This window comes from Toxotes jaculatrix, chromosome 6 (assembly GCF_017976425.1).
Source record: "Toxotes jaculatrix isolate fToxJac2 chromosome 6, fToxJac2.pri, whole genome shotgun sequence".
In the NCBI taxonomy this organism is placed as follows: Eukaryota; Metazoa; Chordata; class Actinopteri; family Toxotidae; genus Toxotes; species Toxotes jaculatrix.
In genome coordinates, this window is record NC_054399.1 from 21,291,231 (window position 1) to 21,308,074 (window position 16,844).

A 16,844-nucleotide genomic window follows, 5' to 3' on the forward strand; every position below is an offset into this window, starting at 1 on the left:
CTGATTTTTGGACTGCCTTCCCGTGTACCGACTTTGTTTGTATTAAAGACTAGCCTTTGCGTTTTATCCCTGTGTTCTGGAGTCGTGCATTTGAGTTCTTTTCTGAGCTCCCTCCCTGACAATATCATTGTAGTTTTCCACGTGATGGCCATATCCACAGCCACACCACTGACATAGAAATATGGTCATATTCATCCAGTCTCACCGCAAGAAACATACAAATCCAAAAGATGGGTTCATGCTTTCAAAGACTCTCCCACATTATTACCACAGTCTTTGTTCGTTTGACTTTTGTTTCTTGCTACGTTTAGACACTACACTGTATTTGGTTTACATTGTTCTGTCACAATTATTGTAGATGCTTTTTTTTTCTTCCTGGTCTGCCCAAAAGAGGTGGATGAGGGTAGAACCTGGTGAAATAAAGAGACCCAAGAAACGGACCAAGCCATGAGCAATTCATTTCACCATTTCATTACAGAAAAAAAATAGCAGCTGTGAAATCAGAAATTTTAGTGTGCAACAGTCCTAAAAAAGCATGCAAAATCCTGGAGGGACTGTTAAAAGGTGTAGTGTTGAGATAACCAATGTAACCTTCCTCAAGCAGTGTCTGAGAGAAAAAGAGAAAGTAAAGTACAGAACAACCTGAGGAAAATGAGAAAGAATTGGCAAAATCCATTGACTCATCAAGTGGGTTAACTCACAGTGTGAATGGGTAGATATAACTGCATTATTTGCCCTGTCATTTAGCATTTCTTTTCAGAACTTGCCAATATGGTGAATTGACCACGACTGAAAGCATAGAAATTAGAAATTATTCAAATGTGAAAGGGTTTCCAGGTTGCTATGCAAATGCTGGGCCATTTGTGTTTGAACTTATTGCTTTGCAAAGAAAAGAAACTGTGACTGTGCTTTCACACTTTTTCACTTTTTAGAAGTGTGTTTTAAATAAAACCAAAAATGTAAGAAAGAAATATGGTGTCTGTATTTATTATTATTATTATTTTCACGGCATGTCATGCAGTGGTCATGTTTTGTGAACAGTGTCTCACTTCTTACCAAAGCACACACATCCTTTTACTGACTTTGCACTTCAAGGCATGAGTGTTTAAATTTTCTGAGATAAAAGGAGATCACATTACAGAAGCTGAGAGTCTATAAAAATGACTGCCAAAGTACCACTAGGAAATTTAAGGAAAGTAAGAAAATATGTTGTTTTTGCACAATGTCGACTGTACATGAGGACATCTGTGTCTGTGTGCGGGAGACTGGGTTTCTCTGAGTTACAGCAGGAGAAGCAGACGTGGTGTTCCAAGATACTCCCCAAGCACCAGCAATTAATGATGACAATTTAAATTTTGATACGCCGGGCTTTGCTGAGGCAACCGGGCCAGACGAGTTGAGGAAGTCACCTATCTAATAGATGCCACATGATATTAATGTACAGAGGTGCACTGCCTCTAACCTGGCAACCACGGGAAATCAATCACCACCCCGGCATTACTTTCTTTTGACAAATATGCTCTCACCAGCTAGGTAGCAGAGCTAATGGCCTCCAAAGTATTTCTGTCAAAGACACAGCTCCTATTAATTATTCAGTCACCTGTGCTCCTATGCTGTGGTGCTACCTTACAATATTTACAGTGCTGCAAGAGCCTGCTCTCCCACCGGCTTACTGTCCCTGAAGTAGCGAGCTGCTTTTGCATGAGCCATAATTCCATCTGCTCCACTTCTACTGAGAGAGGAAAAAGAGACAAGCTGCTTTCATCGCTTATCAAGGAACAGGCCGGTCTCTGGAGGTGCATGAGTGTAAACATGACTGAAGGCTGATGAAGGGTTTGCATTGTGTTTAAGTCATTAACGAGGCAGGTAGAGTTTCATCATCATGCTGTAATGGAGGGAGTCATTGCTGTCAACGGCCACGAGCATGTGATTATTTTATTTTGTTTTATTTATTTATTTTTTGTCATTCTACATGTGAAAGGATGCTAAATATAGTTGATAATCGTGTGCATAATGAACCATTACTAATGTGTCAAACAGGGCAAAAAAATGTTCACAGTTTTTGATTTAGAAGGTGTTTTAAAATGTTTCTGCACAGCAGAAGCCACAGAGCCAGAGCCAGCAGTGTTAAACAAAGAGCACAATGGTGGCAAATCCAGCTGTTCCCAGACAACCACTGGCCACCATGCTCTTACAGAGTTAAATCCCCTTTTTTTCGCCCACAGAGGGGGAGCGGGGTGGTGGGCTTGGGAGGAGCAGGGATGCTGCATTCATGTGAATGTGGGAAAAGTTGGAGGACTGAGTTTCCTGTTTGGAAACACCATCCAGCTTTCAGCTGGAAGATACAGCTTTCAGAATTCCTTAAAGATTTTCTTTTTTTTCCCCCAGTAGACCCTGATAGCTGCACTATCTAACTGAACTCTGACATTTTCATTCCTAATCTGCAATTACATGTTTGGGATCATAAATCCATATACTGTAACTTAAAGGAACATTTCATCACATTCACAATCACTATGCCTTTGCCATATATGGATATGGAAAAAAATTAGAATTTCCTGGATCTTTTTTTGTTGTGTTGTGGACTAAAGGAGGGCCAATCTGCACAATAAAGCTGCATAATTTCCATTCAAATACTCAGAACATTTCAGCCCTTCATAGAATCTTTGTCAGGTTCCTTTATACCCACTGTGTTACTTAATCTGATAGCTAACAACCAATTGTCAATTTATAATCAGCTTGAAAATGACATTTTAATAAAATATATGAATACTCCAAGGGGCAAAGTATGTGGTCACCCAAACATCACATCTATTTGTGATTATTGAACATGTCATTCTAAAACAATGGGCACTAATGTGCTGCTAGAACAGCCTTTGCTAATCTGGAAAGGCTTTTTACAACATTTTGGAACCTGACTGAAAAAGTTTGCCCCCATTCAGCCTCACAAAAGGTGTTGGTTGTGTCCAGGCATTAGTGACGTGTTGGGCAATACAGTTTGGGGTGTGATTCATGTGTTGGATGGGGCTGAGGTCAGAGCTCTGTTCTTTCACGACAAACTGGGAAAACCATTTTGTTATGCAGGTAGAAGTCCAAGTCCAAACTCTTAGTCCTTGCATTAGTACACAAAAGCATGTTGACAAGGGTCTCCACATGGCCATACAGTGTAAAAAAGTACAGCTCATTTTTCTACTTATAAGGCAACTTTTAAGCCTGAAAATTTGCTAGCATGCCAAATCTATGCTTGAGACTTCTTGGTTGTGCATCCATGACAGTCTCCTTGTTTATCCATCCATCCATTTTCTATACTGCTTGATCTGTCAGGGTCACTGATGGATCCCAGCTGACCACAGGCGAGAGGCGGGGTACACCCTGGACTGGTCGCCAGTTAATCGCAGGGCCTATACACAAAGACAGACAACCACACATGGACACACTCACACCCAGGGACAATGTTGAGTAGCCAATTAACCTAATGTGCATGTTTTTGGGGATTGAGGGAGGAAGCTGGAGTACCCGGAGAAATCCCACGCAGGCACAGGGAGACTTGCACAGTTTCATAAAGGTAGCTTTTATGGTCATTACTATTTGAATATGTGGAAATGACAAAACAGCCTAAAACAGTGAACAGCACGACAACACGAAAGACGAAGTCTTTAAAACCAAGTGTGATCTTGATTTAAATGTTATATTTGTATTTTCGAACTGTGGGAGAACCATGAATTTCCACAAGATTAAAAATGTGAGGTAACTACTTCATGGCCCAATCCAAATCAATACTTGTAAGCCTGCCAAACATAGCAACTGCTATTTAGTGTAATAACTCTCCACTCAAACTTTAATAAAATGTTCCTCTAAAAGAGTTGAATAATAATAGCGTGGAACAAGACTATAATATCAGTAATTATACGGGCTGTACCTTAAGGAAAATTTAATTATAACGTGTTTGAACATATTTTGCTTCTGCGTGTGTGCGCGCGTGCGTGTCCAGGGGGCTTTTTTTTCCCCAGGACCCCCGAACGCAGCATGAGCGACTGACTGGGTCACGTGAGATGTTCGCTAAGAATGCAGTGACGTGGTAGAGTTCCGTCAGTGTAGCGGTGTCTGACAGACAGCTTGCCCGGGCCAGCAGCTGCCTTGCCCGGCTGAGAAATAAGGTCCAAGTCGGAGCGGAGGAAAGATCCAGGAGAGGGAAAAAAAAAGAAAGAAAAAGAAAAACAAAACAGGAGCAGGAGTGGACTGATAACCCGAAGTGGGCAGATGAAGGTAGACGAGTTACTGTTTTTGTTTTTTTTTCCTTCAGGGAGCATGTTTGGGTAGTGATTGGACTCAGAGGTGGGAGATGATAATATTTTGTTTTTCTCCATCGCTTTCACTGCGCCTGTACTGTTCACCAGCCTGCCGAACATCGTGAAGGACCAACCGCACTCCCACTGCTCTCCCGCCGCTGTTCCCACATTCTTCCAGCGGATCGGGCTCCGGTTAAACGTGCATGGTTGCTGTGGTGTTTTTACTCACATTTAGGCGACATTCCTCTGGAGAGGGACATAAACTTGGATAAGATCAGGAAGCAAGAGTGAAACATCGACAGGAGGCAACATATTAAGCAGTGAGGTAGAGGGTAGCCGTGGTGTATAACGGACACAAGGAGCAGAAGAGGGAGGAGAGGAGGAGGCGCAGCAGGAGGAGAACTAAAAACCTGCAGGTCTGTTGAGCCTGTCGGGATGAGGACGAGGAGGGTCGTAACACATCCACGGTGTTGGTGTGATTAGGAGAGAGAGCGGGAAGAGGAGAGGCATTAAAGTCCAGCTTGTTTCCAAGCCAAGGAAGCGGTGATGGCGGGTGAAGGTACCTGGGTTCACACACTCCGTCAGCCGACCGCAGCCCTGTCAGCAGCCGCAGCAGCAGCAGCAGCATGATGAGGAGGAGGTACGCAGCTCTGCACGTCTCATCAGTCCCCCACATCCTCATTATTCATTTAGCCTTCCCCGCCCTCCTCTCCCCTCCATTACATCCAGCCATCCACCTTTCCCAGCCGCCTTGACTAGTATCCATCCATCCATCCATCAATTGTTTCCTCTAGATGCCCTTCTTCTGGGTCCCAACATCCTGCATATCCTTTCCATCAGGCACTTTTTGGACCCCCCCAGTGGCTCCTTAAAATGATACAGGGGCCCCTCAGGCAGGTGGTCAAGGCAGGTGTATCCCTGCAAAATTAGGAATACTTTGATTTTATTTTTACTTCACTCTCTAAGGATGAATGTTCATGACAGCTTTCATTCCTCTTTGCCCAGAGCAGAGTCATTTTTTCTCCCATCAGAGATTCCTGGGGGTAGACTTTCTGTTATTAAATGGGGGTCAGCAGTCCATTCTCTATTCAGTCACACAGAATCAAGTTTAGGAATCCCCTCCTTGAACCTGCCAAGAGGCAAGGCCAGAGAGTTTCCATTGATTCAGTTCAATTAACAGGGATTTTTATCCACTTCATCACGTACAGCTGCCTGAGCTGTTTGGCACTGAAGTCTGCTTAGGGATATCTGCTAACTGCTGAGATGGACATTAAAAAAAAAAAAAACAGCAGCTAAGCTCACCATATGGGTGTTCACTCTGCCCACTCGACTATGAAACTTTAATAGGGTCTAATTTTCAAACCACCTCATAATTTATTGCCGTGGCATCTGAACCGACATCCCTGAAAAGAGTCGAAGCGAGAAGAATAGAGAATACAGACGGGCTTTATTAATGACGTAAAACAGAAATACTGCTTAGAATTAAATTCAGTGGTAAAAGTTGGCAGCAGCACAATGAGAGGGAGTGAATATCACTCTCGCTGAGTGGAAGAAAATCACTGTCATATAATATTTACAACAGTTACCGTGGCTCAGAGCTGCCAAAGCTTTATTTCCCAAAGGTCTCTTGTATTTTTGAGTCGAGGTTTAAGAGGCGGGTCGATCCTTTGTTACAGCCTTTTTTTAAAGGACAAATTAATATAAATGTTGCAGCATGTGTCTATGCTATATGGTTTTGACTTGTGTCAGAGTCAGTTCCCACAAAGTAAGAAAAGGGTTTTTTTTGTTTGTTTATGCTAGTTTTGACCTAGTTAGACCCATCTGTCTGAGATTTCTGCCACTACGCCAATACAATGGAGGTGGATGTATTGAATGTATTACACAGTTGTCAATTATTTTGCCTATTTCTTTGCCTCTTAATCAACTGATTAATTGTTTTGTATTTAAAATTGTTTTGTATTTATTTAAGAAAAGTATCAAAAATTCGGATTACATTGGGTTTCCTAAAACCCAACATGGCACCGTCAAATAGCTTTTCTTGTCCAGTCCAGATCCCAAAGATATTCAGTTTACTATCACATTAGACAAAGAAAAGAATAGAGCACTCTAAATGTAGAATCTGAACCTTGAAAAATGATGATGACTAAATGATTATCAAAATACCTGCTAATTAATTAGCCAATTCAGGGCTCAGGTTTAAGGACCTCCCGTCGTCTGATAAAAATAGGATTTAGGAGGATGTAAATACATTTTGGGACGTGAGTTGATAAAACAACCCCTGGTAACGTTACAACAAACAGTGATGAAAGTGAGACTGAATGCACGTTTTGTGTAGCACACACAGTTCTTATTAAACCTCACTGACAACATACACACACATATAGGCCTACATGCACGCACAAACCTCACCGCCGGCGTCGACTGTCAGAGTGAGAGCGTCCTGTGGTGGTGGGACAATGCAAAGCCTCTGACTTCACAACAGCTGCAACAGGGAATCCACCCAAACTAAAAGAGACTAGCTTTAATATTACTAGTTGCTGTTAACTGCTTGCCTGCTAGCTAACGAGTCTGCAGCCGACGTTTGCGTTTACAGTGAGATGACCAGCTCCTCCAGCTTAGACACACCCGCTAGCTAGCTGACTCAGTAACCTTCGAAATATTTGTCTCTTGAAAAACATTACATTATGACCCAAGACAGTTTGAGTTTGGGCAGCCAGCAAGTAAGTTCGTAAGCCAACAGGTGCTCTGTGTGACAGTGACAGAAACTGGTCCCTGCCTACTCTCAGCTTGCTCAGGTTCTTGCTGTATTTAAATCAGGGCTGCCAACTCTCACGCCACACGTCCATTTTTTCACACGGTGGAGAACAACTTTATAACTGATAATGTCCCGGCGGGAAAAGAGGACACTGACAACACATAGCACGGCATCTCTACCTCTCCTCTCACGCCGTTACTATGGTTATGGGGACGCTCTGTGGCTCTGAAACCTTCTCTTGATTCCCAGTAAGAGGTTTTTAGGTCTGTACGCCAATGCAAAAATCATGAATGTCATTGTACCTCAATACTGAAATGTAGTAATGTAACATTCTTTTGCATTTTTGATTTTATATTATAGAGGGTTACAAACACTCCTCTTATTCTTGGTTAATGCATGGATGTCACTGGCAGCAGTTTTCATTGGAACTAGTTTCTGTCAAAATAAAGTTCCTGCCCTTGTTGCACTGAAGTGGAGGCAGATCTTCCCACAGACTGTTAGCTCAGAACCAGGGCAAATAAAACTTAACTGTCCTCTCAGCTAGATAGCACCAGAGAGGTTTCCGTAGTTTGTGTGAACTGACCCTTTAAGGATCAGATATGGTCATGTTGTGTGATGGGGGTGCTCCAGTGGCCTGGCCCAGATCTGACCAGCCTCTAGTGGTGAAGGGTAAAAAAAAAAAAAAAAAGCTGGTCACAGCTGGTCATCCAGTGTCACTCATCTCCTCTGAAACGTTTAGCAAGAATGCAACCCTCACTCTCCCAGTGGTCCTATCCTAGTTGCGTCACATATCAAACATTTTCAAAGGGTTATTTTGCTCAAATACCCCAAAAACAATTTCTCTGTGCAGTTTTTATCATGATTGTTTCTTGGACAGAAAGTTTGTTCAAATGAAAACTACACAGCAAAGTGTGTGTATTATCCAGAGGAACAAGGACACAGTTTTGTGGAAAGATATGTTGCTGTGAGATTTCTAAATGTCATTTTTAATGCCTTGAACATCACCACTCGCTCTCATTTCCACTTGTATTTGTTTTTTGCTTCTGGCTTAAATCTCAGGCAGATCTTTCAAAACCTCAGCAGATGAAACTGAAACTACCTGCATCACTAAACACAGCACAAGAGGAGAGGAGAGAGCAGGTGTAACAGACACAGGTACACTTTTGGAAAAGCGTCACCTGCTGCCAAGTAGTTTAATTCAATGCAAAAACAATGCAATAAAATTTTTTTGGCAATAACTGCCTGACTGTAGCCATTATTCAAAATGTCCATGCAAGAAACCGCTGAAATAGCAAAATGTAATAAATAAACGGCTGAAAAAAATGGTCCGACAGTTGAAATAGGCTGGTAAAGCAATGAATGGCTGACACAGCAAGTATGGAACAGTTAAAAGGAGCTAGCTAAAAGTATTAGATGAACTGTTAAAATAGTTTAAAGTAATGGATAATTGGTTGAGACGTCTTTTGCCACTACCAATAATGAACCAAACCATTGTCAGTTCATTTTTATGAGAAAATATTGCAACAAAATACACTTTTATATGTTTAAAAGTGTTAAATAATGTCACATGTTGTAACATGACAGTTGCCCATTCCTCAGTTTAGTAAAGATGAATTGGGACTACAAGCAAGTCAAATAACTTATCAGATGGAGTGAAAGTTAGGAAGAGGAACAGTCACAACACCACGCCTCACTTCAATTTTACTTGCTTTCTTGGCAATCTTTGCGAACTTTTTTTCCGCAATCAGATGGCAAACAACAGTCAGCAAAGTGGTTGTTGAGGAGTAGTTCAGCTGAACAGGGTCAAGGAAAGTTGGTGGACTCACCAACAGCCTCCTTTCTTTCAAGTGTCTGCTCTGAACCAAGCCCCGGTCTGAATTCCCTGGATAGCTCTTTTAAAGATGAGTTCAGAAGCAGATCACAGGAGCAGATATGAAATTCCAAAAACTTACTGCTGTGCAGACCAAGCCACAATGGCAGTGAAGCTAGTTCAGATGTTTCTAGCCAGCATACAGAAAGAAAGCAATGGGAAGAGAGGTCTCAAAGAACGACTGAAGAAAATGCTGTTTCCAAAGACAAAGACATTTCTTGAGACTTATGTTTGTTTTGTGCCTCACAGCTGGAATGCTGTCAATGGAGAGCGAGAGTCAAATCAGTCTCAAATGAAATAGAAACCAAACAATTGTCTTTCTCATGCAAAAGAATGAGAAAGACAAATGTCATGACCAATTTGAGGTTTCTTAGAGAATCAAGGCCTAAAAAGAACAGGAAGCCTAGTTTCCTTTCTTTCTTTTTTTTCTGCTTCTTCACCAGTCAACCAAGTGCTGGAGCTATGAAAAACCAGTGGTAGAAAAAGTATAGTAATTCTCTACTTAAGTAAAAGTAGTGCTGGGAGGTTTTTAAAGTATATCAATATATTTTCAAATTAGATATAGGACCGATGTAGGCAGTGCCATTTCTGTCGTTAGAGTCTGATGTTTCTTTCCAAAACCGGTTTCTTCCGTAAAGCTGTGCTGATGTTTGGCATCTCTCCTCTCTGAAACTCTCCACGCAAATGTGGCCCCGCTCTTTCTCTCAGCGTCTGCACACAAACCCAGCCCCCACCCGCTCACAGGTTCTTCTGCAACATGGAGGGAGACACGATGCTGTCCTGTTTACATTTTTATTGTTATCTGCACAGCTGCATGTTTTGTTAAGCAGGAGAGGAAAACCTGTCATTGTAATAGGTCTATTATTGTTGGTGAAAACAAATGAAGGCGCATTCTCAGACATAGCCCTGTTTTTATTTGATGTATAATTATATCATTTTTCATTTACATGATTTTCAGCTGTAGATTTTTCAAACAGTGTAGGAAGCCATGTTTTTGCATTTTATTTTTCATCAGCAAAAAAAGAAAAAATAATACCAAAAAGAACTCACTTCTCAAGAAGAATCAAAGTAATACACAACAAAAGAATTCACTCTAACTGCCTTCCTGGCTATACCCTTAAAACTTGGGCCCACAGCAGGAGCTACGTTCTGGAGCTGTGTTCGGGAGCTGTGCTTTTCTTCTCTCTCGCTCCCAACCACCACAGTCTCCTCACTTTTATACTGGTGGACTACACCTTCCCAGTTAATCAAAATCAATTCCATCACACTTACAGTAATTACAATATCAAATAACACATTGTCACATAGAAGTTCAGTCAAACTTACGTTAAAAACACATATTTCTTTCTAAACAGGATACTTACACTGGTTATTTCGGATTTAAAGACAAAACACCCCTCCCACTCTACCACACTTGGTTTCTTCCCCTGTGAACCCTCCTATTTAACCAAATGGACCGCTCCAGCCCAAGTTTGGCTGTTCCTGGTCAGACAGAGGAAGAAGTACAACAAAGGAGACAGGTGAACACAATTTTAATGTGATAAATCAAATCCACAATCACAATGCCTCTTCTCTTCTTCACCTCTTCATCCAAATGTTCATACCACACACATCACCACCAACAGTTCGCACCAGGATCGACATTCTGATAAAGTGATAAGTGAGAAAGAGTGTGTAGTGCATGTGCCTTACTTAAGGGCACGGGGTCTCCCCCTGACAGTGAGCATTTGCTGTTTTTCTTTGTCTAACATGATTGTAAACTGAATATCTTAGACTGTTATTTGGACAAAAAAAAAGAAAAACCAGTCATTTAATTGGGGAAATAATGGGCAGGTTAATCAATAATGAAAATAACTGCTAGTTGCAGCACTAAGAAGTGATGGCTCTCATGACTTCTTTGTTAAAGTGGTGTTTTGTCATATATCAGGATTTTTTTTTTAAGAACCCAGATGAAGGTCATGACCCACAACACTTCTTGAAAAGGAAAATAAATCATACATTTAGTGGTTGAATGAGGACTTTTACTCAATTGCGGTGTTATTAAACAAATCGAGAGCCTCGGTCAGACACATAATCAGTCAGGCCTGTTTCAATAAAGCAGAATTTAACCTCTAACTCCAGCGAACAGCTTCTGTAAACACCTCACTAATGAAAGCTGTATTTTTTTTCCCTGAAGGAAATGTGTCACCATCACAAAGTGCACTGTTTAACTGAATGAACGTCATATCCTCATCGACATCAGCAAAGCTTGTTTTGAATGCATTATGCACTTCATGGAGGCATAAAAGGGCTGGACTGATTATGCAGGCGTGGAGACAAAGAACGCTACCTGTGGAGAATGGTGCTCATACCTTTCCGTAGAAAGTCTTCTCTTTTTTTTTATGTTTCTTTTCCTCTAGGTTTGAGGCTGATGTGGTGACAGAGACGGTGCTATAATGTATGCCTAGTATGTCACCACTGTGTCACTCCCCCAGCCTTCGTTCTGATTATTGACCGCTGCAGAATCGCTGGGGCTTTAATTAGTGCTAGTGTAACTAATTGGCTTGCATATAAGTGACATTGATGGGAGGCAAGAAAATGAATTAATGAGGAGAGGCATTGGCAGATTAAATGGAACTGCTAAAAAGTAAAAATGGATGTCTGATCCCTCCGTGGAATTGGCATTTACGTCAAAAAAAAGTCATACACTCAACCATTCATGACTGTCTGCATGTAAGTGTGTGGGTGGGTGGATGTGTGGGCATACATTATGTGTGTGTATCTGTGTACATATGTGTTTATGTGTATATGTGCCCCTCTGTGTGTGCACACTTCATCAAAGCTCATGTAACTAGATGTTCATTTAGTTGACAGGAGAAATCTCTCAAGCACTGGATATGCTGCGATGTAAAGTATGTTAACCTTTAAAACAAAGCCGGCCCTGGCCCCCCTCATTCTCTTGTAATTGCTTGCGCTGGGTAAGCTCACTCGCCTGAAAAGGTTATCGTGTTCCATGCCAGTTGTCATGACGAATGACATAGCAGGAACATAGCAGGAAATGAAAATTGGAAATTTAGAAAGTCTTCCACACACTAAGCCAGCATGTAGCGTTTGCACAAAATAATGCTCTGTTGTTCTGTATCTTCAAATTATTAAAAGGCAAGAAAACAAGTAAACAAAAAGGCGACGCAGTCAGTGAGTAAATTGATAAACTCAGGAAGGATGGAAGACTTGCACTGCTGCTACATTAATATTCACCAGAGTCTAGCACAACCTGCAAGTTTCTGCTTGCATATTCTGTTTTCCCTGGTGTTGTGTGCGTGTGTGTAAGTTAACATTCACAGCAATGATGATATATGGATCCAGTGTGGATACAATTATGTGTTTAGTGTACATGCATCTTTTCAGAATCTATACACACAAGTGATTATATGTGTAGTATGTTGTGTATGCCATTAAGTCTGGTCTACATTAGATTTTGTGTTATTGTGTGCTGTGAACACAAAAAGTGATTAGGTGTGCAGTATTTGGTGTGCATATGATTATGTGCAATGCACAGTAAATTTTGTGCTTGTGCAAACTGATTGTTTGCCTTAGTGAGTTAGAGAATCAATGTGTGCATACGTGATCGCCTCTGTGCCTCCCTTGGTGCACAACTCCCTGTGGGCAACAGATGCAATCATACATGCCACATTTTGTCTGTGTTGTTGCTTATTAGCGTGTTCGCGTGCGTACATTTACATGCACATTTCCTTGTATGTCCTGTATTTATGCGTGTTTGTGTTAGAAGATGGAACAGCCTGAGTGGGCACAGTTAGACAGTACGCAGCGTTGTTAAGTCAAAGGTGGAAGGTGAATGGTGGGTGAAGGCTGTTATCGTCAGAGGCGGGCTCAGGCTTCAGCACCACTGCCCACTGGAAACCCTGAAAACTCATTTTGACAGATGCACCTCCTCCCTAGCTATCGACGCGTGGTGGGGGGTTGATGACACTCGCTCGCCCAAGCGGCTCGGTGTAGTGTTGCCCGGCATCACGTTGAGCAGATCAACAATTTATACATCTGCCCTAGGCATTAAACTGAATAATGACAGGGAACCACCTCCTCACCTCCCAGAGTTTCACAAGCTAAGTGGTTCCACAACGAACTGTGTAGAGCATTGTCTATTCTTCTCTCTTTTTTTAGAAGTATTTAGCTGTGAGACGAGTTTGTGACCATCAAGAAAATGTTCTTATTTTCTGTTACTGTGTAAAGCAATGAGAAAATGTGCTGAGTCAGTTGTGTTTACTGTGAGATAGAATTATTCTAAAAGTGTGCTTTGTACTCTGCCTCAGTATCTGGGCACACATCTGGATGCTTCTTCCTTTTTTTTTTAAACATACAGATGTATTTTTTGCAGCAGTAGTTTTCCTTCTGCCACTGACAGGCTTGCGACAGTATTCTCTAAAATCCCTTTCCTCAGGAAGCCACATCCCCAGAGCGAGCTATGTTCTACGTCTCTGTCCAATCAAAGATGCTACAATGCTGTCATATTGATTTGGCTTCTCCCTTTCAAAATGTTAAGTCAGCTTACCAAAAGAGTCATTTACCACAGTGGGCACTGCTTCCACAGACGGGTCTAACTGGGGCTTTTGCATCAGGAAGAAATTAATTCACAATTATGCTGAGTGTTCCAAAACAAACCATAAATAAAATGATTAAGAAATGAGCTAATTTCCTCCCACAAGTAGAATAAAAAACACATCTGCAACTCAGACAATTGACATATGGCTCAGTGCCAGTGAATAGGAGTTGCTTTTTGGACCACTACCAAGACTGTTTTCTCTGTTTCTTTTTTCTCTTTTCAGATTAGAGAGAGCAAACACAGAGGAGGTGACCCTTATCATATCCTGAAGGAGACGAAACATAGAGCATGACCCTGTGTTTGTCTGCAGTGCCAAAGAAGAGCCAGCGAGAAGCCTCTATGGCCAGGGAATCATCGCCTTCCTTGCTCCACAAGGAGCCCTTTTAAACCTGCTCCAAGCCACACTGGTGGACTCAAACATTCCCTACTCCACCAGGAGGCTCACTCCAACCCATCTGCCAGCTCAGATAACCCTCTGATTGTTTGCAACCACATGTTTGAGGTGACTGTATGTGACTGCCGCCGCCGCCGCCCATTCTTGAGCAGCAGCAGCCTCCTGCGACCCCGATCTGCACCATGCAGTGGAGACGGCGGCACTGCTGTCCCATCAAGATGACCTGGACAGTCAAGCGTTCGCTCTTTCGGACCCATGTGGCAGCCCTCCTCTCCCTGGCTCTGCTCTTCACACTCTTCTTATTTTTCAGCCACCAGGACTGGCTGCCGGGACGCAGTGGGCCCCGGGAAAACCCACTGGCCTACACCATTAGGGGTTTCCGCAGCCCCAAGGGAGAAGCCAACCAGAGCAGCTCCCTGAGGAGCCTCTGGAGGGAGACAGGGTATGTAGCACCAAAGCCTCTACTCAACCTCAGCTCTCAGCAGGCAGAGGGGGCAGCAGGAGAAGCAGGAGGAGGGGGAGGTGGAGGAGGAGTCAGGATGGGCGTAATGGGGCTTGGGGACTCCATGAGCACTAACAACAGTTTACAGAAGGAGATGGGTGTGGGAGGGAGGCTCAGTGCTCAGCCCTACCGCTACATCCTGAATGAGCCCTTCAAGTGCAGGGACAACACACCCTTCCTCATTCTCCTCATCGCTGCGGAACCCGGCCAGGCCGATGCCCGCAACGCCATCCGCCAGACGTGGGGGAACGAGAGCGTAGCAATGGGCCTGGGGTTTGTGCGTCTTTTCTTGCTTGGCATGGGAAAGAGCTCCGACACCTTCCTTCAGAGCAGCATAGAGGAAGAGAGCCGTGTTTACCACGATATCATCCAACAGGACTATCAGGACACTTACTACAACCTGACTATCAAAACCCTGATGGGCATGAACTGGGTGGCTACCTATTGCCCACATGCCTCCTATGTGATGAAGACAGACAGCGACATGTTTGTCAATACTGAGTATCTCATCCAAAAGCTGTTGAAGCCCGAGCTTCCTCCCAAGCAGAGGTACTTCACTGGCTACCTGATGAGGGGCTATGCACCAAACCGAAACAGAGACAGCAAGTGGTACATGCCACCAGAGCTGTACCCGAGCGAGCGCTACCCGATATTCTGTTCGGGCACGGGGTACGTGTTCTCAGGGGACATGGCCGAGCTGATCTATCAGGCCTCTCTCAGCATACGCAGGCTGCATTTGGAGGACGTTTACGTGGGGATTTGCCTGGCGAAGCTGCGCATCGATCCAGCACCCCCTCCCAACGAGTTCCTCTTCAACCATTGGCGGGTGTCTTACTCCAGCTGTAAGTACAGCCACCTGATCACGTCCCATCAGTTCCACCCCAATGAACTCATCAAGTACTGGAACCACTTGCAGAGCAACAAGCACAATGCCTGTATCAATATGGCCAAGGAAAAAAACGGCAGGTACAGACACAGAAAGTTTCATGGAGAGAGGCCTCCGTGACACGTCCTGTGATGACCAGCTGCTTAAAAAAAAAATAAAAAATAAAAAATAAAATGGAGATGGGCGCACTGTAACTACAGCCGGTGGAGGGCATGTTGAACTCAGCACTATACACTATATGGGAAAAAGCACATTGTTTTTGGTATTGTGTACAGTCGATGATCCAAACTATTTTTTTAAGTTGAGAAAAAACGTCAAGTATTGTAAACCTGGTAAGCTATTTCTAAAAGGGAGAGTGGAGGACATGTCTGTTCGATGTGGAGCATGCACAAAAAGTGCAACTCAAGAGTGGTGTTTATGATAATTCAGGTGCCAACTGTAAGGTGGTAATTCATGCTACAGTTAATTTGAGGGTTCTCCTCTTAAGGGTAGTACAGTGTGTCACACTCTGAAAATTTTAAAAGAAAAACAAAAATTAAGACACAATTGTGTTTACACAGACAAAGGGAAATGTATGTGTATTATGTCAAAAGTTACACTACCTAAATATGAATGAAAGTATCTTTGACGTTGACCAGTTATGCTGCCCTGTTTCTCAGTGTTTACTTTACATATTTATCAAAGAACACGACTCTAATGAGAAGGTTTATCTGTCATATACTGTATTTTATTTAAAAAAAAAATCAACATGAAAGCACTCAGAATCACGCCAGAGATGACTGAGATTGTATTTTTTAAAGCTTTACATTGAGTATGACTGCACTTGAGCAAATGTGCAATGAATCAGTTAACAATTAAATGTACTGAATTCATTTTGTTTGTAGTTGTGTGTGTGTGTGTGTATTTTCTCTGGGCTCCTTCATGACACACGACTTAGAGCAGCTCATCACTGTAAATGTATATACACACCATTGCCATTATATACACAGTAAATAAAGGGCTGGGAGATAATTCAGTAAGACCATTAAAAAAAAACTTTCAGTGGATTTGCAGTGGATTCACATTGTTATTATCTAAACCTGTTTGTATTTGCATGATTCTGTTGTCAAAATTAATAAGAACATTTACACCAAGTAATTGGTGTAAACGGAATATTTTAAATTTTACAAGTTTCTTTTAGCTGTGACAAATCTCAAGTTTTAAAGGTGCAACCTGATTTAGGCAATCACAAGTTTAAAACCACACACAGACATAGCGACAGATTCATTAATAGCAGGTGCCACCCAGTCCAGGACGCTGAACATATCATTTGTTCGTGAAATGCGTGGTCAAAAGAAAGTGACATCACCTCCTGTTATTCAGAGTGCCCTGACCACTCTCATCACATCTTCTCATCTTCTTCATAGTTTCCTTATGTGACTACTGGCAATCGTATTGTTACTCAACAATCATACCATCTAAAAACATACTTCTGAGAGAACCAGGAAAATAATGGGTATTTTCTGCAAACATAACCACTGGTCATTAATAAAAGGTACTACTGTGTTC

At 42.4% G+C, this 16,844-nt stretch overlaps 1 protein-coding gene across 2 annotated transcripts; it reads left to right on the forward strand.

The window, feature by feature from the left end:
- The first annotated feature begins 4,134 nt into the window (after positions 1 to 4,134).
- b3galt2 (UDP-Gal:betaGlcNAc beta 1,3-galactosyltransferase, polypeptide 2) lies at positions 4,135 to 16,168 on the forward strand. Of its 2 annotated transcripts, XM_041041322.1 has the most exons (3): positions 4,136 to 4,266; positions 4,398 to 4,929; positions 13,738 to 16,168. In XM_041041322.1, exon 3 carries the CDS (start codon positions 14,091 to 14,093, stop codon positions 15,414 to 15,416), a length of 1,326 nt encoding a protein of 441 aa, XP_040897256.1. In that variant the 5' UTR covers positions 4,136 to 4,266; positions 4,398 to 4,929; positions 13,738 to 14,090; the 3' UTR covers positions 15,417 to 16,168. The 2 variants fall into 2 exon arrangements, with proteins under 2 accessions (XP_040897255.1, XP_040897256.1); XM_041041321.1 differs by having other exon boundaries at positions 4,135 to 4,929.
- Positions 16,169 to 16,844: the final 676 nt, after the last annotated feature.

Bases quoted from the DNA above. Each gene is read 5' to 3' on its own strand.
- b3galt2 (XM_041041321.1), top strand. From the start codon at position 14,091: ATGCAGTGGAGACGGCGGCACTGCTGTCCCATCAAGATGACCTGGACA.